We start from the raw sequence: 25,748 nt of genomic DNA, 5'->3' as shown, positions 1-25,748 counted from the left end.
CAGTCCAATTCCCTGCTAACAAAATATTCAAGGGACAAAGGACCTTTTCTAGTAGTTTTTGATCAGCTCCCTCTAAAGTGCTGTTATGAGAATTACTGAAAACACTGTGTCAGTGACAGCCCTGGAAATGATCGCCAGCAACTCCTAGCACAGCATGTCATGTCAAAAGTATTCTACAGCCAGTGTAGAATGTGTTAGGTAGGAAAAAAATCTGAGAACAGTTTAAACAAGCTGTAACAAGAGCTAAGGCAGATTAAGCTACTATAATAAATGAGGAAGGGATGCTCAATGAAATTGTATCCTGAGGACAACTTGGTTCAGATGCTAATACATTACTGCCTCTAAAGGGAAGCAGTATGGTTTTATTTTTTTTAAATTTTGTTTAAGTGTAATAAACATTTGGCTTAACTAACTGGTTTGGTGATTCAGGGCTGATTATTGGGGAGGAAAAAAAGGAACTTGAATTTTTAAGTGTCATTGTTAGAACTCAGCTGTGTAGAGAGAAGGTGTGTGCATGGGACACGACATCATTGCTGTTCTTGGGGAGTGCAGCAATGCCTGCCTGCAAGCAATTGAAATAGTGGACAAACAATTGTCCAAATCTGGGCTTCTCTAAGCCATATCTGTGAATGAGATTGATGCAGACAGGCTGAATTCACTGTTCCTCGTAGCCCAGGTTGTTCCAGGCATACTGAACATAACTTGGAAAGAATTCTTTGCTTTGCAGGAACTGGAAACATGCTAGGTATAGCTCTCATGAAAGTCAATGACTTTCTAGGCACAATGCTATGAAAGTGCTTAAATTTTGAATGTGTCCATTGAAGCCTTTCCTTGCAGCTTCTTTTATTGATGCACATTTCATAACTGATTGGGTTCAGTGTCATAATGCAGTATCACAGTATTTGCTGAAAGAGTCATGTGTGAAAGGCCAATTTTGAGGAAGGAAAGGCTGTTGCTGTGCATACTTGATGGTTGAAAGTCCAAGACTGCATCATATGTGCAGTTTGTTCTGACAGAAGTTAGTATTCACTGGGTGATTAGTTTGCCTTCTCCCTTGAATGTGCTACTTTTTCTTTCTAATCTTATAGTTACTATTAAATGCTCTCCTAATGACCACTTCTGATGCCCTGCTAGCATAGCAAGCAGCTCTATAGTCCACTTTAGGTATAAATGAGTTTTCTGTGGTTTTTCTCCTTGATGTCAGCACATGTATTGTAATGACAAAGAGGAAGAGAAAAGTCATGACAGCTTAAGTTTTATACTACATTCTGCTGAATAGTGCTTGAAACATTTTACAGAAGGGACAAGAAAACTTATTCCTTTATTTGTACTTGATTTTTCTATTGAAATATCTCCCCATATGTCTTCTCCAACAGCAAGAATTTATCTCTTTGAATTTTGTGGACTTATTTTAATAACATCACTCCTTGTCTAAAATTTCAGATTTTTGCCATTGTTATAACCTCTGCTAATAAAAATGTCCATTAAAGTGTCAAAAATATTTAAATGCATATTCATGCTGTGCTTGAAATCCTGCACATCATTTTCTTAACTAAGCCATTAGCCTTGATATATACTGTTACTTTGCAAATCTTCACTTCAGCAATTTGTACATGTCAAATTTAACCACTGCACAATACCTAGGAGTAAGAAAAGCATCTGAGTTTAGTGCTGTCTGTACCCACAGCTCTCAGTATCTCTTTTGACACTTGATAGCAATCGTGCTGCTAGATATGTTTTTCACTGTATAATGCAGAACACAGGTCAGCTATTCTAATCATGGCTTCTCAGAACACAAATCCATTAACCTGTGCTGATAACCCTGCTGCAAAGACTCGACATAAACAACGCTGCTCTGTGAATGATGGAGTTCATGACTGAACTGCATTGGAAGGGGCATTCTGAATAAAGTTAAGAAAGTAGCTTAGAAAAAACTTAATGAAATTTAAGATGAGTTGCCTGTGGCCAAGGCACAACTGCTTATTGAAGTTTCTACTCAGAGAAGGACTAATTCCAGCTAGAACATTGTGCTAAAGTGTGCATAGCCTAACACAATGTAGATTACTTTTACTTCATTTTTGAAGGTCTTCAGCAAATACTTTTGCAGGTTGCTTCAGTGTCACTCAGTCTTGAAGAATTGAAGAGCCTCTTCATCACCAAGAGCCAGGGAATAATTCTGGCATGACATATGATGGTGTTGGTAAAGCTGACATTATCATAGCACATCATCATCACTTTGGATGAGACATTCCCCAGCACACATCAGCTATAGATGAAAACATGCTTCACTTCTTTGACTCTCCTTCTTGGAATATCTGTTGTTTGCTTGGGTCTTTTTCCCTCTCAACTCCAAAAGATAGGAATTCTCCCTATATATATATGTCTTCTTGGTAACAGATTAATTGATTGCTATTTTTTCTTAAGTCTTCAGAGACCTAAGGATAGTTTCCTGACATATCTTAGACTTTCATGTACATTGTATCTCTTGCTACACATAGGATCATCTTTAAAGCTGTGTTGAGATCTCTCTCACTTTTGTTTTTGTTAGCAAGTTCTTTGAAAACTGCCTCAGTCCTCTCTTTTTCCTTGTATTCTGTTTTGATTTTTATAGCTCCCAACCTTGGCAAAACAATGTTTTTCAATCTTGTCACTATCAGGGCCCCCTTCAGGAACTGATTACAGTAAAATATTGAAAAGTCATTGTCCTCCTGTAAACTGAGACTCCATTTAGAGCAGTTTACATTATTAACTTGATGTTAATCTTTTGGAGGAAGTCACCTCAGACAAAGAGAATTGGCAGATAATGGACTTGTGGGTGATTTTGAAGACCATTGGATCTACAAGCTCATCTTTCCAAGTTGCTTTGTGCTGAGAATCATTTCTCTGCAGCAGTCATAGACTGACCCACTTGTGAAAACCCCCTGTGAAGATCTCTGTCATCACAGAGACATTTGTTCATTCCTGAGAATAATCTGTTCATTCAGAGAAAATGACAGAGGCCATGTCATCAGTGAAGGAAACGTGACAAACTTTGAGCTTGGAATTGATGCAGAGCAACTGAAATCTTCAGTGTCTCAGACAAGTAAGACAGAGCCCATCCCATTATTTTCTCTCCAAAGAGAGGCTCAGTGTGTGTTGATAAAAGCATTTGCAGTCACAGATGATAAGGCAGATAATACCAGTACAATGTAAGACTGGCTCAGGTGAAACCTCATGCCACTGATGGCTTTCTTGTGAATTGTCTGTGTCTCAGAAAAGCCAGGTGAAAGTCTAGCCAGGGATTGCTGTGCAATTGCTCTAATGCTGATGGAGGAACATGTAATAGTGATTAAAAAGAAGCTGAGATCAGCATTCCAGCTTAGACTCAAGCATTCCTTGTATTATGCATGGAAGCACAACACCTTGTCAGCAATTACTTATTACCTGTAATGTCTTCTGTGGTCAGGAAGTCAAATGTACCTACCACAAATGCACCTGTACGAGGCCTTGTTTTAAATTGCACATCTCTCAGTAGTTTTTCTTGTCCACAATTTTGGCAATATTTTCAGGTTTTCAGCAACATTTCTGATACTTGCAGAATCCATTGAAATTATGACAGAGGATAAGATATTTCATTGCTTTTAGAAAGAAAATAAATATTGTGGTGGTATAAATCCAGCTTAGCATGACTGAAGTGCCTGTCCATGAATGCACTCTGTTTGGTTTGTATGAAAGTCATGTCTGTTCTTGTTTTGGTGATCACAGTGAAATCCTTCTCAACCCTGTATCTGGAGTACCTATCTTCTGTTTGATTCTGCAGTCTTTTCTTGAATTCAGCAATGTGTTCCTGGATGAGTAAGTCCCTGGTGTGCTTAGCAGCTGCATGGAACCACTCATGTAAGACCTGATCAACATGAAAAAGGGTTGAAGAACTTACTGCCTAAAAGAAATCTATGTGGGTATATTTTAATTGCTACATTACCATGACAGTCTACAATGTTTATAATTCTAAAGACTTCTTTGAAACAAGAAAGATAAGCTGCTTGTATGCAATAGAAAAGAGTCAATACATCAGATGCTTGTCAGATAAACATTGCAGAGCTACCCTAATAAAGGTATTGCAATTGCATCAATGTCTGAGATAGTTTTAATGTCAAAAGCTTAATGCCTTTTGGTGCTTTTAGCCTTTCTGATTTCCCTAAGTGATCATAAAGTTATAAGTTTTTTAAGGAAGTTGCTAAAAACCCTGTTAGGGGCTTTTTATTACACTGTCAAATTCATGTTGAATTGGTATTCATTTTCACTATTACAGAATAATCAAATTTGTGCTGTTACAGTTGAAAAAGGAAATAATGAGGATGTAACGTAACACTGCTAATGTGATGAAGCATTCTTACTCTGCTGGGTAAAGCATGTTCTGGCTGCCTGTTCCAGCTTTCTTCAAGCAGTGATTGAGGGAGGAAGTGGAGGGTGTTCTGTTTGTGGCACGAGGTTACACACATTCTGATTTCAACATGTAATTGTGTTCTGATGGCTGAAAGGGTGATGGTTTGCCCACTTGTGCTCCCTGCCAGGCTGTGGATTGGTTCTGGGCTGTAAGGACACAACAGCCAAAGTGTTCCTGCCATCACACATTCAGTGCTGTGTCCTCCTGCTTTACTTGTGACAAGCAGCTCATGGCTCTCTCTCCAGAATAAATGGCTCATATATTCTTTTATGTTCATCTGAGGGTTTTTTTTTTTTCCAAAAGGGAGTAAAGCTTTTAGAGTGTGTTGTTAAAAACTCCAAGCAGCCCCCTAAAGGTTCAGATCTGACAGGGATGTTGGGAGGCAGGTCAAGTGACTGCCTAATGAAGATGAATGGAGAAAATTGCTGGTACAAGAATCACGTGGTGGGCGCTTAGCCCAGGTTGCTGAAAGTGTGATGGAATCTCACAGCTTCATTTATCAGTGTCATATTTGGGCTAAAAGTGAGCAGTATTGTTCTCATTTCTTCCAGATGGATAGGTCAACTTTAATATTTATTGCTCTTGTAGAACATTTGTTTGATGTATTTCCATTAGCTAGGCAATAATAGAAAAGCAGTGGAGAGAAACATAAAACAGCTCCCTTCCTCTTCAGCTGAAATATGGCATACCCTAATGTGTAAATGTTTCTGAGACTGCCACAGATTTAAAAAAAAATTTATTTGATGACATGATCATATATATTGAGGAATTTTTAAAAAATAATGGAAAAAACACATTGAGGAAATACAAAATATTTAACTTTCGGTTGTGATTGTTACTCTTGTAACTTTCTGTGAGCTTATAGAGCCTTTCAGGAGAGGCTTTTTCTTAAGAATGTCAACGAGGGAGAGAGAGAAGGCACAATAACACTGTATTTGATGGACTGTTATAAGTCTGGAAGTACTCTAGCAAAATCAACTTAAAATATTTGCTTTCTAAAAGGGAATATAAAGATGTTTATTTCTGTCATCTTTTTTTTCTTCATTTCTGTTGTTGCTAATTACTTTCTCTGTGATGGGAAAAGGCTACCTAGTGTGGGTTGGCGTAGAATTTAAAATAAATAAGGGATTTAACCACTACAAAATGGTGGCTTGTAGCTGATAGTGGTGTGCTGTGGTTACTGCTTATGAACTTTTTTTTTTCCATTTATAGGAATTGTGTTCAAGGTGTTTGACATATATTATTTTATACTGTGGAAGAAAACTTAGCTGTTTGTGAAGCAGGTGTTGTGTTAAGTGCAGTGCAAACATCCTAGCCATATGTTTCTATAATTTAAATTAATTTGGTACAGTCATACTGTTAATCTTTAGTGACTTGTTGATTGGCATTTTGCAGACATATTTCTGGAAGGCACCCAATACCATTTTCTGTAGCCTTTCTGGCAGTAGCAGAGAGTAACATTTCCACAAATTGGAATCTTGTACAGCTCTGGGAAAGGAGCCAAGATTTAAATTAGACAATAACCTCTGCTCTGTATATAGCTTCTATTCTTCAGCTGTAGGGAAAGTGATTTGTTTAATACAGTCAGCTCTGTAGCATATAATAGACTGATATATGAGTCACTCCTTGGCAACGTGTGTTTCTTAAATTTATATAGATTGAACAACTAGTTGGTAATGTACTTAGTTACAGTTGTGCAAACAAAAACTATTAGCAGAGCTGAAGAGACCTGGAAAAAATTGTGTTTGCTTGGTGTTTGCTGAGGATTCTGCAGAACTGCTGGATTTTAGATCAATCCTCCTCTTCAGATGCAGAGGATACAATTTCATAATCATAAGTATTCTTTGAGCTTTGGAAAATCAATAATAAAGCTAATAATAAAGCTTTTATGTTAGAGTTTAATATTTTTAATGTTTTGTATATGGACATGCATTCTTTAAAAATGAAACTTAGCATTAGTGTGTTACAGCTACATAATTACATTTGCAGCTCTTTTTGGTTTGCCCTTGTATATTTTTTTCTCTCTTCATGTAAAAATCTGTTGCTGTCAATTGATACCTGTGAATGCAAAGAATTCTTTTCTTTCCAAACAGCAAGAATCTTTTCTTTAAAGGAGAGCTCTTTACACCATTCAGTTCATGTTTATTTAAAAGCTTAAAATCTTTAGAGCGAATCTCACTTTTTGTCCAACAGAAAATTGATTTTGCTAACAAAAGTGGTGTGGGCTTGTAAGAGAATATTCAGAAATATGCAAATAAGTACAGATAGAAATCTGTGTGAGCAGCTGAACAAAGCAATCAAATTTTCCTCATTGAAAGTTTGTTTAGCGCCACTGTGAACGTTTTTGAACAAAATTATGAACTACTGTTAGTGAAATGCTTCTTTTTATAGGAAAAAGGGGCATTCTTTTTAATCAGAACTATTTTTAATACTCTCCAATTTTTCTGCCAGGTCTTATATTTACAAAATAAAGCACATTGTAAATATTGAACAATAGACAGATATATTTCCTTAACAGTTTATAATATGCTGCGTATTCTGGGTGGGTTCCAAGCAGTAGTTAGTACAAAAGATATGCCAATCAAAATTATTTTTGCAACTATAACCTGTTATAATGCAGTCTCTTATCTGAAACCTCAACTTGATATAAGCCAGATATCTTTTCTTAAGCTTTGTTACATGAATAATTTCCCTTGTCCTGAACTAATCCTGCTTCTGTCCTGTAAGCCTCTTGCTAGTGCATGGCAGCAAAGTATAATTTATCTAGAGGTTATATAAATCTTAATAATCACTACTTCCATTTGGTCATGTGCATTTCTTTTTCCTTACTCAATGCTCAGTTGTACACAGAATTTTTGATGTACTTCAGTAAGTCAGATTTGCACGTCCAGCATGTCCCTTCTGGGCCATCTCTCTAATGATTCAGCCTCAGTGTAAAAGCTGACTTTTTTAAAAAGTCCCCTGATGGCAGTGAGATGAATACTTAAAATTTTACCATTTCTACTGGTGAATAAATGTGTGGTTTCACAGTGTGCCATGTTTGTCACTGCTGTTAGTTCAATGCATTCCTTCATCTACTCTTCATTTCTGCCCCAGGTGAAAAAGAATCTTTAATTGCATTTACCTCCCCAAATTCTGTGTTTCATTTTTTGCAGTGGAGCCTAAAATAAGTTGTGTCAGCATAAGCAAAGGTGTACTGAGTTATAGAGCAAATAACTGAATAAGCAAGTGGGTAGAGGTTTGAAGCATGATGCACACTGAGATACTCTCTGGCACTTGAGGTCACTTAGCATCATTTCTGCTGGTGGCAGTGCTGGCATCAGGAGTTTGAGTCACTGGAATGTCTTTTAGTTTGGTTCCCACTGCTGCTGATATAACCATTTTATTGTTACATGGCATAGAACCTTTTTTTGGAAGTAGGCAATGCTTTGAATCTCTCTCTTTGTTGATGATGGCCATTCTAAATGTTGATGATTCTGCTCAGATGACCCTGGAACTTCTAGTGTGGGGAGTGGGTGAAAGCGTCACTTTAAGATTTTGATAATAAAAAAATCTATTAATGAAGCTGAAGGGTTGTGATATTCTCAAGCTGAACACAACTCCATACCTTTGAAGCAAACAGGGATTACTGAGCCAGTGGCATGGGCTGTGCTTCTGAGGGGAGGAACAGGCTGGAAATGGGCCTGAATTTCCCTAAATTTATGTTTATGAAGGAAAACATAGGAAGAGTGAACACTGTAGAAAGGGAATTTACAATTGACAATGGGGAAGCGTTTATACTCCTTAGCCCTTTTCCACACATGCATGGTGTAACAAAATGCAAAAACTTTTTCCTTGTCTCAGAACATGATATATTTATATGTTGGCATGAAAATTGATAACCCTTTTATTTTTTTATAGTACTTATTTTAGCTACAGCTGATACTCCATTTACTGGAATAGGGCACAAAACCAGCACCACCATCTGAATCAAATGGTACAGCCTGATTTATGCTGGCAAATAACCCTTCAGTGTTTGTCTCCTTGGCAAATACCACAGCAGGTTTCTGGTTTTTCCTAGGTAATTCTTATACAAATTATCGTTTGAATTTTGATTTGATGAGAGGTGTGAGGGTTTGGGGATGTGGTATGTACACAGAAGCAGAGGGGTTTCTTACAGCCAGTGCTTTGTCTGTAAGGTTGGACAAAGGTGAGATTACAGCACTGAAGAGTTTCCTGTGTCCCTTGGACTCTGTCCTGGCTGGTTTGGGTGGTGCTAAGGAGGGTCCCATGTGGAAATGTGTGAAGGGTCATACAGCACGTTACCCAGGATTTCCCATGGCTGTCTGTGAACTTAGGCATGGGCAACTGTTCATGTGCTGGAGAAAGAAAAACTGTGAGATTGTGTGGGGCACGAAGGAAAGAGACCTCTTTGGTGGTCTGGAATGATGAGATTAATTTAAATTTCATATTTGCTGTCCATTTTTTCAAAATATGAAAAAATGGCATTATTATGAAAATGTGTGTAAAAATGTGTCCTTTGAATTGTTATTAGATGCTCTCAAAATCATGCTTTACAAGATATTACAAAATATAAATATTTTTCATTAAATTCTGAACATTTTTCCTTTCTGTGTTGATCTTTCTTCAAAAGTTATTTTAACTCACTTTAATCTCTTATGTGTTTGTTTATCTTTTCCTTATCTATCTGATAAGCTAATTTTTTCTATCCTTCTCTGATAATCATTGTCTTACTATGCTTTTCTATGGGTCTATATTCCACACTTTCTCTGCCTCCTAGTACCAGCACTTGCACAGCATTTCATATACTTGTGTATCTTTTTATTCCTCTTCAAACCATACAATGTATATTGTATTTGACACCTCACTTCTTCCATTAAAATATGTTTATTGTTCTTCACCAGTTTTGAAAATACAGTTGAACAACTTTGCTTTGATTACCAAAGGAAATCTCTTTCACTGGAAAACTGCTGTAATTCCAAGGCAGATCAGGCAAGCAATTACAGGCAAAACCATTAGTGTGAGGATGGCTTTGTTTTGGGATTTTCTAAATCTAAAATCCCTGTACAATTATTACCAGAAACTGTTCTAGATGTTTGTACAAATGAAGAGAAAACAATTATTTAAAATACCTTTTATTTTTAACTGACACATTAGTTATTTTTTCCATCCTTGGTTAGTATTTTCCTCTTTTGATAGCAAAAATCTGCCAGAACATCACGAGCTTTTACCCTGTTCCTGCCTTCTCCATTACATTAACACTAATACTGCAGCATTTCCCAATTCAGGTAGAAAAAGTGACTGAGAAACTTCATGGTAGAGCAAAATCACTCCAGTTTGGCAGGTGATGAGCAACCAGCTGAATGGATTTCCTGTGATTTGTTCTCTCTGTGAACAGGCAGAGCCATTTGCATGCTTTGTGCTCCCTTCCATGGTTTTGCATCCTTTCATTGGCTCACTAGAAATGAAATGGACGTGGGATTTGAAGTTCTGAACCTTCACACAGCTCTGATATCACAGAAGCACCAAAATGTCTGTGTTGTAAAACCTGGCTGAAGTTATTATGTGATCCAAAATATAATGTAGTAATGAACCAGCTGTAGCCCTGAGTGTTTGGGGAACAAAACCCTGAATATACAGGATTTTGTGAGAGTGCCCTGACTCCAGGACTCACTTCTAGTGCCCAAAGATTTCTGATCTCTGGGGAATTTTCCATTCTAAAAGTGGGATGGAATAGTAGGGTTCAAGATATAAAATAAAATTGAGAGAGCTCCCAGGAGTTTGCACTTAGTTGTGTCAGGCATCTGCCTGCCAGAAGCATGTGGTTATGGTGCAAAGTATTACTTGGTTCTGTCAGAGTGGTTTCTGTATCAAAAATACTCTCTCAGAGACTCCCAAAGAAATGTTTTTGGTAGAGCTCAGGTCATGTCATCAGCTGACAAGGAAAAAGTGTGCTACATGTATATAAGCTTGTGACTTTTCTGATTTGACATCCAGTTATCAACCTGGCTTGGAATTAACAGGTATCCCTAGGAATATGTTGCATAGTTTCTAACATTTAGACAAAGAAAGTTCATGAAGAGATTACAGCTTTTACACATCTACTGATTATGATTACAATTCATGCATCTACTTTGAATTCATGCTAAAGCTACATCTGATCATTTTAAATTCAACTAAGAAGTGTTCAACTTCTTGCTCATCTTTGATATGAATAGCATGAGACTGAATTATCTCAGTCCACTAAAGTAGGAGAATATATTCAGAGTGTGAGTTGTGAGCTGTGGAACAGCTTGGCAGCAGAAATGCCACTAGGATCTGGTGTCTCTCATACTTCAAGAAAAGAAATGCAAGAATTTGCATGTATCAAAGCTTGTGCTTGCTTACATCAAGACATGAAGGGCAGTACTTGACTGTTCAAGTGAGCTTTTATTACCATTTTTAGTTTTATATTTAAAAACTTTGGTTTTTCTATGGCATCTGAAAATTATGAGAAGGAATTCCTGGTGTGCTTTTTAATATGCACTTAATTCTAACTCTAATTACTCATCAGTATTTTGACACACCAATGTTGAAGATCACCTGAAGACTTGAGAGCCTGGTTTTGTGATGGTGCCAGGCATTTCCAGCCCTGCATGTGTGAGATGCTTTATAGAGAATCTCCATATTTTAACATCTGGATTTTCCTAATATAAAGGTTTGACTGGAACTTTATTCATTTCATTTGTCATAAATGGAATTTGCTGTGTACCCTTTGTGTGTCCTCAACTCTCAGCTGAACCTCAGGGGGTGCAATCAATATCAGAAGTAATTTCTGTGCCCACTTTCAAGAAGAAACACAGTGACCCAATTAAGTGAAGAAAATTCTACACTGTAGTAATGGATGAAAATGCAATTAAAGTAGGTTACTCACCTACAAAATAAAGTTTCTGCTGCCCAAAATGTTGCCTTTAGGTTGGAATGAAACAGTGGGAAGCTAAAGATAGATAAATTAAGCCTGATTAGTCTCTGTGGCATAAATTAGGAATACAAACCACCATGAGGGATTATTCCACTCTTAAATTTAATTCTTCTGTACTGTTATTTCAGAGTGTTGCATCCAATTCCATCTTGAATGTTTAAATAAAGTCAGGTGCTGCTGAAGACTCTCCAGAGGCTTCCCTGCTGTGGGACTTGTAATGATGCCCCAACTAAAAATAGTGGAGAAATCCTCCAGGTTTCAGGTTGATGTGAAATAAAGGAACAGGAGGAAGTGATGTGTTACGTGCCTGTTTACAAAATACATCTGTGATCTATGTTGTACTAACACATGTAAGGTTTCCAAACTGAAAAATGTCATCAGCTGAGGAATATTTGAGGGCGACTGACACCAGCTCTAGTGCTGGGGTTGGGGCATTTCTGAGTGGCTTTCCCCAGTTTCTCCTTGGAGTATGTTTAATAAGAGTAGTTACATCCCACAAGCTGTCTTTGCAATAAATTTGCTTTATACAGCCTTGCACATGGTGAAGTAGTGTTCATGGAGACTTTAAAAAATGCTATTTATCTATTGGTTATGATTAGTGCATCTAAAGTGGAAAGTATTTCATTTCATTAAGGAATGCAGGAATTCATGGTATCAACATGGCTGAGAGTTGAGATATTTAAGATTTTATGCATGTACTGATTTTAGACTGAAAGTATCTTGACTGATCCTCCATTATGATTATTATAAAATGTCTACATCTGCTTCATCCTTTCTCTATCAATTTTACATTTAAAACTTGATATAATTTGCTAGTGTAGTAGAGCTGATTCACAGTCTAGAATGGAATTTACAATTTTCACTGAAGTGAGTGAAATTTGATAGAAGATTGTAAGAAAAGCTCCTTACAGCCCCAATTGCAGTATAATCACATCACTTTAAATTCGTGTGCGAAAATGTTACAGTAATCTTGAATGTAGTGATGTAAAAGTATTTCTTGGGATCCTAAGTATAAAATGCTGTCATTATGCTAAGAAATGCTTAGGTTCAATGCTTAGACAGTTTATATAAAATAAAGGGGGGGGTAGACATGATTAACAGCTTGATTGTATGAATTTAATGCCTCAAAGAGGGAAGTGAACCAGAAATGTTCACATGGCAAAACCAGTTCAGTGTTTATGCATTTACCTCCTGGAAAAACCCAACCAAACAAAACTCCCTGTGGGAATATCCCTTGCAGCAGTTGAACTGCTGGGGGTAAAGGTGTGCTCAGTGGTTGGGAGGGGAGTTGGGGCTCCATGTCACCAGGGTTCCATGTCACAACCTCTGTGGGACCAGATAGGAGGGGCAGCCCCACCATCAGGGCCACAGACTTGGTTTGGGTCCTTTTTTAAAATTGTTTTGTGGGTGTGGAGGCCATTCTGAGAAGCTGTCCATCGTCCATTTGGTACATGTCATGGAGCAAAGAGCCATTTCCATCTCCTCACAGGACCATGGAAAAGCTCAGTTATGCTTTAGCTTTGCGTTGTTCTTTAGAGCAGCTGTGTAAAAAGAGCATATTGTAACTGCCATATGTCCTCAGATGTCATCAGAAATGAAATCTGTAGAATTTCAGCTGTTTAGAGTAATGGAAAATACATACGTCAAATGGGTGACGTGAAAACTGCATGTGTGAGAAGTCCTTTGCTCGTGTGGAATCAAAATTGCCACAAAGTTGTAGAAAAATACATAAAAACAGGAGCAATATAAGTAAGTTCTTTTTCAATTTTAGCAATATTTCCCTTCCATGACATTTATGCCTAATCTGGTTTATTGTAGCAACAAGTATGTGCTCATGAGAGTGGTTGGGAAAATAATTTTGTAGTTCATCACTGCAAACACATGTAGGTTAGAAAGCACAGCAAGAAAACACGTTCTTTAAATTCTTTAAATATTCATATATTTTTTAACAAAGACTTAAACTACAGTGGCCTCCCGCCTTTATAACTGAATGTCTTAACATCTGGTATCTTTCTGTGTTTCAAGCTTCAGGCAACAACAGGGTGTGATAATAGGGAATGTACTTCAGAACTATGGGAAGTAACATCTGTAGATCTTGTAAGGTTTTTATAATGTGAAACCCAGTGGGTTGGTCTCAGTTTGATATTTGTATTATCCTTGTACAGAGGAGAAGTAGTCTTAGCATATGTAGGAAGACACAGAGGTACAACCCAGAATCTATGTTTGAGTCTCCATTTTATTACCTTTGAATGCAGAGCTGCACAGACTGTGGACAGACATTTTTGTCTACAAAGAGTCAAAATAGGAAACTGAAACTCTTTGAACATGCAACAGCAAAATTATTGCTATGTTTGTCTTGGAGAACATCAAGAACTATCAAGATTCAGATTAATTTTATAACACCTTAATCTTATATAAATATTAAGACCAGGACTGGTCTTTAAACCATTTTAAAATATGCATCCACTGAAATATGGAATAAGTAGCATTAAAAGTCTGGCATATATTGAATTGCCTTGACTGTCAGTCAGCAGAATAATACTGTGCATATTCATACAAAGTTACTTCTCGCATATAAAAACATTTATAGAATGTGTCCTTCTTAAGAGATCTGGAAATGTCTAACATGAGACCATTAAATATTCCTTTCTCTACTGTTCCTAAGGCTTGTTCAGTATCACACTTTGCAAAATATTATTCAGTTACAGCTTTTGGCTGTGGAATTCACTGAAGGAGTTCATATTAAAGCGTTTGGCTGGAATCACAGAGATTAAGTCAGTGCTTTTTATTGTTATTGTCAAAGTTTTTATTTGCTGGCTGAAAGCTTTTAAAGTAACTTCAAGTGTTTCCATTCTAATTGCTTTCCAAAAATTTTAAATCTGTACTATTTGCAAACAGTGTGTCTGATGGATATTGAGACTATATAAAAAAATATATAAATGTCTATTTTTCTTTCGGATCTCACTCAAGTATTTTATCCCGCTGAGAATTTTTTTGGCTCTAAGCAGAGTTAGAGAATGTATTTATGTACATATATATGCAGGCATAGCTTCACTTATATAAGGATATATATATAATAATTAGTGTGGCAGATGTTTGAGACTCAAAAATTGGAATCTAAATGGTCCCCTGAATTAAAAGTTTAAAGATTTTAAATATCAAAAGACCATCACATGTATGATTCTACACATATTTATGAACAGATTCAATAATTAATGAACCACTAATGAGATTATTCATTTTCCCAAAATTCAGGATTGAGAATGTGACAGGAAAGATGGGTACTTCATACTTTAAACTTTGGTGCTCCTGTCTGTTGGCTTTTTGATCATCAGTGATGTGGTTGTAAGCAAATGCAGCTTTCTGGCATGAAATCCCCTATGGGAACTCCTGTGGTTCTCTACAGGGCCTGCATTCCCTCCAGATCATTGCATTATCCAGATGTGGTGGGATAGAGAATCCTGATGGGAAGAAATGGAGAGAAATATCTGCTGTGCAGCAGGTTCTGGTGGCCAAAGTCACCAAGGATGACACTTCCTGGGTGGCTCTTCGCTAGTCCATGAAGACATGTCCTAGCAGACTTCTAGGCAGAACCTAGCAGGAAATTATCCCTCTTCCAGAAGACATGAACTACTGAAAGTAAGAAAACTCTGTAATCTGTCTCAGAAAGCAGATTACTACTGTACTATTCTATAAAAATTACTAATCTTAAATTTGTTCTGAAATTATGAACAGAAAGTCCCAAGTATAAACTTGGCATCTATAGTACATGTTACCTAGTGGACCAGTATTTCACAAAAGTGTTCCAAAATGGTGTCTCTTGCTGACAGAAGCACTGTCCCTACCCTTGTGTGTACACACACAGAGCGGTTTGCTCTTAGATGAACTGGGATACCTTTTGTGCTTACTGACATGCTCAGAGGCTGACCCAAATGTCTTCTGCCTGCATCTGGTCCAGCTCTCCATCTCCTTCATGCTCAGTGACTCAACCCGTACCCTCCTAGAGCTGCCTGTTGTCTGTGGTGAATCGTTGGCATCCTGCCAGAGGAGTGAGTCCCAATATTTCTGTGGGTACTGATGTAGTGTCAAAATCAAGGCTACCATTTTGCATTCATCCTGAGGTAAAATTTCTTCTTCATTTGCAAGGGTTAAAACAATGCTTCATTCACTTACAATGATATGAATACCTAACGACGTTGCTGGTGTGGCACCTCTCAACATTCCGCCTCATTTTTTCTAGCAGCAAAATCAAAATAGAATACTTGTATTTCATAAAGTCATATGGATACCATCTACTGCTTCTGAAACATTGAAACTTGTATGAACGACTTGCTCTTCCAGAAAATAACTCCCTGCTCCTCCTGTGAACACATAATAACTTAGGAGTAAAGCCTCTATAGAGATTAGCTGGATATTCATCTAGAACAGAAAGGATTGGAGAATTCTTGTATGTTTTTTTTATGTTCATTGAGAAAATAAATTGTGTTTTCTGATGAGAATACCCTCAGTATTTAATTTAATACATCTAGTGAGGACACTGCTGTTTGTAGATGGTGATAGTTAATACTATTTAAAAGAAAAAGTCTCCTGTCCCAGCCCTCCTCCCACTCCTTCTACTTCTGCCAGAATAATTTTAGTGTATATTGTTTTGTTTGGAATAATCAGGCTGAAGTAGCATTAGTCCAGCTTCTCATCTTTTAATTACAGACAGTTTATTGTCTATGCTGTCCCACTTTCTGCATGGTTCCCCACCAGCCAGCTAGACTTAGCAATCTCCATTAATTTAATTTGGCATTTCATTCAATCAGACAGGCTGTGAACATGATGAATTTTTTTTTTTTAAATAACACAATGCTCATTCTTAATTGATGTCCTTATCAGACATTGTATTTTCCAGAGCTGTAATTATTGGTCAGGCAGCAAAATCAAATCTGCCCAAATGCAGTGAAGATGTTCTCTGGTGAAATTATTAAGATACAGTACTTAGACCTGCAAAGTAATTTAGTTTTGGTCTGTAATTACATCTTTTGGGATTGTTATCTTTCATTTTACTCATAAGGGTAGTGTAACCTCAGAGGAATTAATTTGCCAAATATGAAGATAAAACTGAGATTCTTGCCATAAAATATATTTCTGCTTGTTGATATTTGAAAACCACAAGTATGCTCACACCATAAAAGAATGATTTTATTAATTGCTATATTTTAAAAAATATGGGTTCTAATTTTACTGCAGAAATACTGTAGTGATAATTTTAAGGGTGCCATTTTCCATAAGCAGTAAATTGGCATCAGAAATAAGAGAATTTGGACGTGTAACTGCCTAAAATACATACACAAGAGGACGTGTAGTGTTGTGACAGAACTGGTTTAGAGCTTGTTCTACAGGCAATGAGAATTTTGAATAGAAATACTATCCTGACAAACTTTAAATGTATATTTTGACTAGACATTAACTAAAAATTATGAAAGGACTGGTGATGTCATGATAATTAAGTCCAAATTCTGTTTTCCAGTAAGAGTTGGATAAGGCTTTCTTTAATTAAAAAAAAAGGGCAGTAGGGAGTGGATTCTGTCATAACTATACATTTTTTTATTTATTCTCAGATATATGCTGTATAGTCGTTCTTTGAGTATAGAATTGCAGTCATTCCTTTTAAGCAAAATTTAAGTTGATGGATTAGGTATGAGTAGATGATGACATGTGTTTCATTCCTGTTCTGGATATATTTTAAGTTTTTAATTTGGGACATTTATTCACATTTAATAGTTTTGTTGTTATCCTGCGCTGGAATAATAATCTTTCCAATGGTTGTTCTTCCTTGAGGTTGCATTATTAAACATCAGTATTGTAAAAATAATTATTTGGCATATGTAACAAAATTGCCTGCTGAATTAAATTTTCTTTTTGAGTGAAAAAATATTATTTTTTAAATATTCAATTTTATTCTGTTGAGATGCTAAGATAAAAGTCTATGCTCCTTTATGTGTGGTTTTATGTTGCTTATACATTTGTGTATTTGACTTGAGTAAATGAATAGTTGGATGTGAGTTCTAACATTTTTCAGATTAGAATTGCACCACAAGTCAGTCAATTTAAATACCGGTTGTAAAAATACTAATGACTGAACATTGTAAGTAAAATGATTTCTCCATGAAAATCAATAGCCAAATTCTGATTAACTTTTATAGGTTCAGAATGTTATTCTTTGTGTCCATAATAGTAACATCTTCAAATGTTATTTGCTTCAATCTTGAAGCTTTTTAAAAGTTATTATAGTTTTGTGGAGTGAAATTCTCTTCTGTCTGTTTTATCTCTTGTTATGAGGAGTCAATCACAGTTGCCAAAGAGGCCAGAGAGTGGCCAAAATTCAACATTTGAGATTTTCTGAAGACTTTTTTAGTTGAAATTCAGACCCAGGGGACATTTAATCACTGATTTTTATCCCAAGCTGCCAAGGGTTTTCTGTGCCTTTCATCATACCAGAATTCTGCCTTAAAACAACTGCTCATTAGTCTCAGTTTCATAACCAACCAATTTTTAAGCTCTGGTGAGTACAAAGGGTGGTTTGAAAACCCAAATTGCATTGTGCTGTGCCAGTTCCAAGTGCCTTATCCCTTGATTACAAACAAATAGCCTAACATTTGGCCCCAGAGGTTTGGTCTAAGAACACACACTTGGTAGAAGTGTGGCAGTGATACAGTTTTTATATCCCAGTGCTGGGCAGGAGTTGATTTGGGCTTCATTAGGGCATGTGGTGAGGGAGGAGAGGTGTGACTGTCCCCCTTGCATTACAGCCTTGCTAGAGGAGCTGAGTAAGACCAGGTGTTTGGCTTCAGGTCTGGCAGTCAAAGAGAAGAGAAGAGAGCTTCACCAAGCTATTTTAGAATGAATGAGTTTTCTGGACATGCTTTATACAAAGTGTTAGTAAACCAAGCATCCAGTCTCATTCCAGTCTTCCTGTCTGTCCAGAGGGATTCCAGCAGTGCCAAGATTCAGGTGCCCTTCCAAAATACAAGAGCAGGCGACTGAACTGTTGTAGTTTTAATGCAGTGATTTGCATGAAGCATGGAAGCTGTGATTCACAGCAAGTTCAGAAGAGGCTTTGTTTGTGTGCAGTTCATTTCCTGAAATGGGCAGATGCCTGTGGTTTCCATGGGTTGGTGGTGGCAGTCAGCTGGGTACTCCTGCTTAATGTGTTCATCAAAACTGAAGAGAGAGTTTGAACTGAAATCAAATGAAAAAAATTGTAATGTGATGGTGTGTATTGCCAAAGGAAGCTGGAGACATTTTACTCTTTCCTAGTTACAGAGCAAGGGAGCTCCAAGTTCTTGAAATGAAAAAGTTTAACCAAAACCTTGCTAATTGCTCTGGCAAAGTTCTTTGCAAAGCATCCCAGCTCCATCCCAAACAGAGGCAGCTGGACTAGGTGTGCATCTTACTCTTCTTCTGTCCCAGGGACACCCAACAGGTGGGAGCCCCTCGAGTCTGCCTGGGCTGGCCAAATTGCTGGGTCTCCCCTTTAATTTGGATCCCTGCTGGCAACCATAGCAATGCTCTGAGCTGTTCATGAGGAGTCAGAGCAAGGGATCCTTAAGAAAATAAACAGAGAAAAATATTGTCTGCAACAAGAGTCTTTTCACAAAAAAAAATATTTTACTAAAATAGGCGAGAACCCGTTGTTCTATTTAGAATGATTTATAACTGTTCCCAGCTGATCACAAAGTGTTTCTAAATTAAAAGCCATTAATTATAGCCTTATATAGATACAAAGATATGCAAGAAGTGCTTTGTAATTCCAGCTCTGCACTTCAGGTGAGAGCTTTTTAAATTACTTGGACCATTGGAGCCACCTGCTTGACTAAATGCTGAGGGCCCTGTGTTTCAGTACTCATCAGTGCATTGCAGTGTTAACATTGTTACTGATTTTTCTTATTTCTCCAGGGCAAATACTAATTAATGGATACAATTCACAGCTGATTAGCTGTAGTTTCTTCAGTAATTACATTCGCAGACTAACTGTTCAGAAGAGGATTTCTAACCCAGTTCTTATTTCACTCTAAGCTTAATTTGTTTTTTGAATTGTTTAGGTCCTTAAGATAATAACCATTTTATTTTCTTTTGTTGTTATAGGTACCATTAGATAATATGGAAGTTTAATCTTAGAAATACTCACTGATAATTGTTATGTGCCTTCACTGGATTTCTAGTTCAGAGACAAAGAACAAATGTGAAGAATATTAGTTGTGATCCATACTAACAAAAGCTGAAATATTCCAGTTTCTGACATCATTGCCTGAGTCATACACAATGGGGTCTTAAATATTATAGCCTAAGAACAGAATGACTTGAAGGATATGTACCTGTAACTTTTAGCTTTGACATTTTTTGTTACATCATTTGCTTCCACAGTCTTAATAAAATGGAAAATTAAATTGTCACTCTCCCCTTTGTTTTACTTTAATAAAACAAAAGAGAAGAAAACCACCCTGGCAATCAGAAAGCAGTAGCTGTGCTGTGAGCAATATATGTCCATCAAAACAATGTAGAATTTTACTCTTCAAGGAAAAAATCAGCCACTTTTCTGTTTTGGGGCACTGGAGCCCTTAGGATGCTAAGGTCATTAAAATAGGGTAGGGTTTGTCCTCACTTATTCATCCAGTGTTAGAGTAATGCTTGCCTAACAATTCAAAACCTTTGCCATTAGGTATCATTTGAAAACTTGATTTCTTTTTTCTTTCTTTCTTTCTTTTTTTTTTTTGTTACTGTAGAAAGAACAGCTCTATTTGAGCCATTTGAGTTTTTCATGTAAATCATTCTTAGTTTGCCACGAAGTGACATGAAAAATTCTATCCTGTCGATCGCACTGTTGAGCTGAAGAAGTGTCTTTGTGCAACAAATCCACACACACATCCCTATGTGCCAAAACAGTCATTTGAATGTGCAATTTTACTTGAATTTTTTAATCTCCAAACATGGGTGACATCTGGGCTTTTAAAAAATGGATGACATTATTTGAGTATCTGCATAGCTGGGGATAACAGAGTTTTAATAGCTATGAGGCAGCCTACATATTGTGCTAAGGCCTCTGTTGCTTAACATGTGTTATAGGTTGAAAGATTCAGAATGATAAGTACACAAATGGAATTTGTTACTTGAGAATGAGGGATCTCATTTTGTATTCCTTCCCTCCTTATGAGTGTCTTCTAATTTAGTTGATGTCCTGTTTAGTCAATCTGACAATTCATCAGGTGCACAAGGCTCCAATTCTTTTGTTTTTTCCCCCCCTTTTTTTTTTTTTTTTTAATCTCCTTTTAACTTTGTCTTATTGCCAGGAGTGAATGTTTGAATTTTCACAGAAAGAGCCTTTCTTGAAAGGATCACTTGTCCTTCCAGTGAGAAACTGGAGATTCTGAAACATTTCACTGCTAAAAGCAGTCAGGCACCGAGTGCAGCTGTAGCAAATTGAGCTGAAGCAAAGTGGTTTTCCTTTCAGGACAGGTTCAGTCGCTCTGAAAGCACACCAGAGCTTCTTGCTTGCAAAGAGCAAGCTGTGCAAGTGCATGGTCCCCCTTCCCCACACACTGGTTGCAGAGCTTGTGCTGCTGTTGGGAGTGTTTGCTGTTGTGGGGCTGAGGAGGGGGTGCAGGTCCACCAAGATCTGACAAGATAAGATAAAACAAAGCCTTCCTGAAAATATTTGTTTTATCCAACTGGGAGTTGGGAAAATGGGAGTTAGGGGAGGAATTCTCAGTGTGGCTTCAGCAGCAGTGATGTGGCAGGGACAGTATGGGGGCTTTTCCTTCCCTTATCACTCTTCCTTGCTCTGTGCTCTGTGCCTGGAAGGAGCAAGGTGTACATGTGAAATCCCTGTTTTACTGTAGGTGCCTGACATGCCTGGTGTCTGTTCCTTGAAGGAAAGACTCTGGATGCCTCCCTGCTCTGGGAACACGTGCAGGGCTGGTTACCAGCCTACATGCCTTTGGAAGTGCTATTCAAGGGCATGAGGCATGGTATTATGCTGATAATTCTCTTTCTTGTCTGTGTTCAGTCTGTAGAAGTAAAAGTACCTATCTTCCTCAACCAATGTTCATACTGGAGAGCTTGGAGGAGGTGACTGGCATTGAAAGAAATCCCTTGTGATCACTGGCATGTGGAATGAGAGCTGCTCCTCAGTGGGAACAAGGGGCACTGGCCACATCTCGGGGTCTCAGTGTCAGAGTTCCTCTGATTTGCAAAATGTTCTGGTGTTAATGTTCACTGGGAGAGTGGGAGTTCCACTGGAGTGAAAGATAAACAAAGGGGGATTGTTTGGCTTTTCAATTTTGTGGAAAGAATGGGACTTCAGGGACAGCATTGCAGATTCTCATTCTTCCCCTTACTGGCCTTCAGCTCTTGGGAGCAAGGTCTGCTTGGAGTTGGAATACAGCAGCTACTTCTGGCTGCAGCTGCACTCCTCTAGGTCAGGATCACTGGCAGAAATGTTAAAATGTGCATCAAAAAACATTTAGTAGAGTAGAAATGTCTTTCCTGGGGGCCTCTTCCTAACAGATTCTTAGTCTCCAAAGCCACCTTTAGGTCTCTGGGCTGACTTTGCTGCATGGGCAAAAAAAAATTGGAGAGATACACATGAATATCTTCCTTGTAAAGATTGGGGGATGCAGAGTATGTATAATAATAATAATAATAATAATAATAATAATAATAATAATAATAATAATGTTGAATCCAATTGAGTTCTGACTTCAAAGAATATCTGCAAATACTTTTTATCTGTTTGTTGTTTTGGTTTTGTTGTTTTTGTTTTCTTCTCCCAACCTTTTCTATGCCAGTGATGGGGTAAAGAAAAGTTTATCGTGGCATACATTAAATCCAAATATTTATTTTTCTTTCAGTTTGGAAACAATAACAACTACATGAACATGGCAGAGGCAAATAATGCATTTCTTGCTGCAAATGAGGTAGATGTTTTTATTTTTTATCTATGCTCATATTCTGCTGTTTGCGGTGATAATTTAACAGACTTTGAATGGATGAAGAGTGAAGTGCTGAATTTCTGTGTGTTTTATGGAGCACAAAATAAAGACTTTAATGAGAAAGAAAATAACCTGACAGCTCTCCATTACTAGTCAATTTAGCTGTCCATAAGGCTGTTACTTACATAGCATGTCAATAGAAACAAATCTGCTTTATGTATGGAAAAAAATTATGAACAGAAGGAAACAAATAAAAGGCACAGTAGGTGTACACTGTGAAAGCAAGGTTAGTAATAGTCATTACTAGCTAATGTTCTAATTTTTGTTATAGATACAAATGGTTAATTTGGGTTTTCAATACTCATATGAGATAGAAAACCAAAGCCAGCCCTGTTGCCTCAAGTGTATGTGCTACATCAAGGAATCTTTTGAATCCAGGGTCCAGAACAAACCCAGAGGCTGGGCTGGTGGAGGCTGGCTGGGTTGTGGAGATGATGTATTTGATCACTGCCTTTGAGAATCGAAACAGGAGAAAGTGTGGGAACTCCAGGCTCCATGTATCTGCTAGGTGGGGCTACCTTATAACCAGTTAAAAGACAATTACCACACTAATCCTGACCCCAAGACCAGACAGAAACTGCATTTGCTCATCCTTGAAACCCAAGCTCTTACTCTGTGCACTGTCTGGTATGTGCACAGCAATATGCAGAACAAGAAGTGTTTAGAGGGTGTGTGTCATAAATGATCTTCCCAACATGAGGAAAGGGTAGAAAACCAGGCAGCCCTGATTTTTGTGCTGTAAGTGGGGCTCAGTCACAGGTATTTCTGTGCCCTTCTAAAACAGTGACCTCAGAGAAAATAAGCAGAAAGGTGTAACAATAAATATGAAGGTTAGAATTAAGGGTAGGATTTTATGAATCATTATACAATGGTCACCATTTCTTTTTACCCAGCAAGACTGCTTAGATAAGGGAATATTATTTGGCACTAGCTCCAGTGTTATTTGTGGTAATGAACACAAACCCCATCTGTAATGACAACATGATGTTTCTTTCTGTAGAATTTCTTTCCTACATTTGAATCAAACATTGATGAAAGCTCTGCTGCCAGCAGCTGTTCAGAGACAATTTAATTCCAGCTGTGATAATTCACCGTGTCAGACATTGGCTGTTATATGTTGATACAACAGTTCTCCAGATTTGCATTTTTATCAAAAGGAACAAATGTTTTGAACATTTCAGTACAGATGGCATTTAACCATGCACACAGGTTTTTTGTTTCTTTTTTTTTTTTTAATATATGTGTAAGATATAAATATTTGAAAAGTTAATAACTTCCAAAAATGTGATTGGTAAGATAAATCTCACAAATGTAATACCATCTTTTGGTCATAACACCACCTTTCTGCAGTCCCAAATTGCATACTATTCAGGCTCTTTTTACAGACTGAATAGCCCAGTGATTTGGATTTAAGGCTACTTCACTAAGGGGCTTGCTTTCTTCTTAGATTACATCTATTTTATTCTCAATCTTATGTCTGTTATATGTTTGTGGGTTTTTTTGCTTGTTTTTTTTTTTTAAGATACATACATATTTGGATAAGTTACACACTCAGAATTAAATTCAGATTTAAAAATGTTAAGGTATTCATCAATTTACTCTCCCACATGTAGCTATAAGTATTAAGCTATAAGTATTAAGATGAATGCTACCTTTCTAAGTAAATGAATGTATTATTATCTAGCTGTGTTATATATTTCTGCAGCTGTCCTGGAATTATTCTGTTAGATGGGAAAAAAAGATCCAGTTCTTATAATAACTAATATCTCATAAATATGTCAAGTAACGAGAGGTTCAAATGTACCATAATAATACTGATTTCACTGAACCCTTTTGCTTGAACAAGGAATAAAAATATGATTAAGTGTTACTGTTCGTATTAAAGCGTGAACCTTACTTTGCAATTACTGCATTACAATGTATTTAATTATAGTGGTTTTGCATTAACATGAATGTAGCTTTCTCAGTATTATTTTGGGCCTGAGCACTGCTGAGCTAGAATCCCATTTGATTTCTGTAAATAATGCCTTAAGAGTGTAATCTTAGAGCACATTCAGGCTTAGAAGCCACACATTTGCTTTATGTTTTCTGTCTCTATGTCATGATTACTACGACTCATTTTAAAGCACCTTAAATATTTATTGAAATAATATTTCAAGTGTTAATTACAGTGGTAATGAAAACAGCCAAATGCCACATATCAAGAATGAGTGTTTATCCGTATTGTTAATGTGATATGTTAGATTTCATTAAGCAGTAATGGGGTAGCAAATGAGTCACAAATTACAGTTGCATCTGTTACTAGACCACATTAGTGCCAAAATAACTGCAAATGCAGCCATAGGGTTATGTTCATTAGCCAACCACTTCTCCTGGCCAATCCATCCTTTGTGTTTGTGAACCACGGGGTCCTTGAGAAGAAAAATTCACACCTTTTGTAATACAGCAGTGGGGAAGTCAAACATCTCCCTAACCCAGGCCCAGCCTTCCCATCCAGAATTGAGTTACAGCCTTGCAGTTGGAGGAGATGGGCACAGTCTCAGCAGACTCTGATGGTGCTGCAGACTGCAGCAATCTGGGACCCCATCATTTCTGGTGTGAGACCAATAATGACAGCTGACAGGTTCTATATGCAAGCAAAGGTTTTCCTTGTGTTTCAGTTTCCGTCTTCTCTCAAGCGGTTATTAATTTATATCATCATTAACAGTTTGAAGGATGACAATTTGCAGCAGTTAATGAGATCTTTCACTGAACTTATCATTTTTAAATTAACTGGCATTAAGTCACTCTTTCAAACAATGTAATTAATACATAAAACAATTCTCCCTTCCACCCCAACCTGAATCTTGAACTAATGCAAACAAACAAATCCCAGAGCAGCCTTGCATGTCCAGAACAAGACAAGAGTGCCTATTTTAGGACTGCCAACTGCCCAATTTGATCAAGGCAGTCCTGATTTGGGTACATTTAAAATGGCCTAATTTCAAGCACTGCATTTCTATTATTAAGTACCAGTGGACCTGAAATAATACATGAAAGTTCATTTAACTCTCAAAAAATTTGAATAAGCGTAGCTCATTTGTTTCCCAAATAAAAGTCAGCAACGTTGAAGCCAGATACAGACTCTGAATAAAGATTATCTTTGACAGACACATGCACACGAACAAACATGCACAAACCCTGAAGATAACTGGCAGTAAATGTTTTGCTCAAGGCATCTTAACAGGTGTTTAGTTATAACAAACCTACTGTTCAAACAAAGCTGGCTTGCTTCAGAAGGCACTGGAAGCTGCTGTAATCACCCTCACGCTTTCATACATCTCTC

General features: G+C 37.3%; 1 protein-coding gene across 2 annotated transcripts in view; it reads left to right on the top strand.

Annotated features, from left to right (window-relative positions):
- TOX3 (TOX high mobility group box family member 3) overlaps positions 1–25,748 on the top strand; it is a 74,024-nt gene that overhangs the window by 26,419 nt on the left and 21,857 nt on the right. For both annotated transcript variants that reach the window (XM_036390493.2, XM_036390492.2), the window contains exon 2: positions 22,283–22,348. In XM_036390493.2, coding sequence (XP_036246386.1) covers positions 22,283–22,348 — 66 coding nt within the window. The remainder of the gene's footprint in view (positions 1–22,282; positions 22,349–25,748) is intronic.

The sequence above is a fragment of the Molothrus ater genome, chromosome 12 (genome assembly GCF_012460135.2).
Source record: "Molothrus ater isolate BHLD 08-10-18 breed brown headed cowbird chromosome 12, BPBGC_Mater_1.1, whole genome shotgun sequence".
Taxonomy (NCBI): domain Eukaryota; kingdom Metazoa; phylum Chordata; class Aves; order Passeriformes; family Icteridae; genus Molothrus; species Molothrus ater.
The sequence above is the reverse complement of the archived record's forward strand: the minus strand, read 5'-3'. Positions and strand labels throughout refer to the sequence as shown.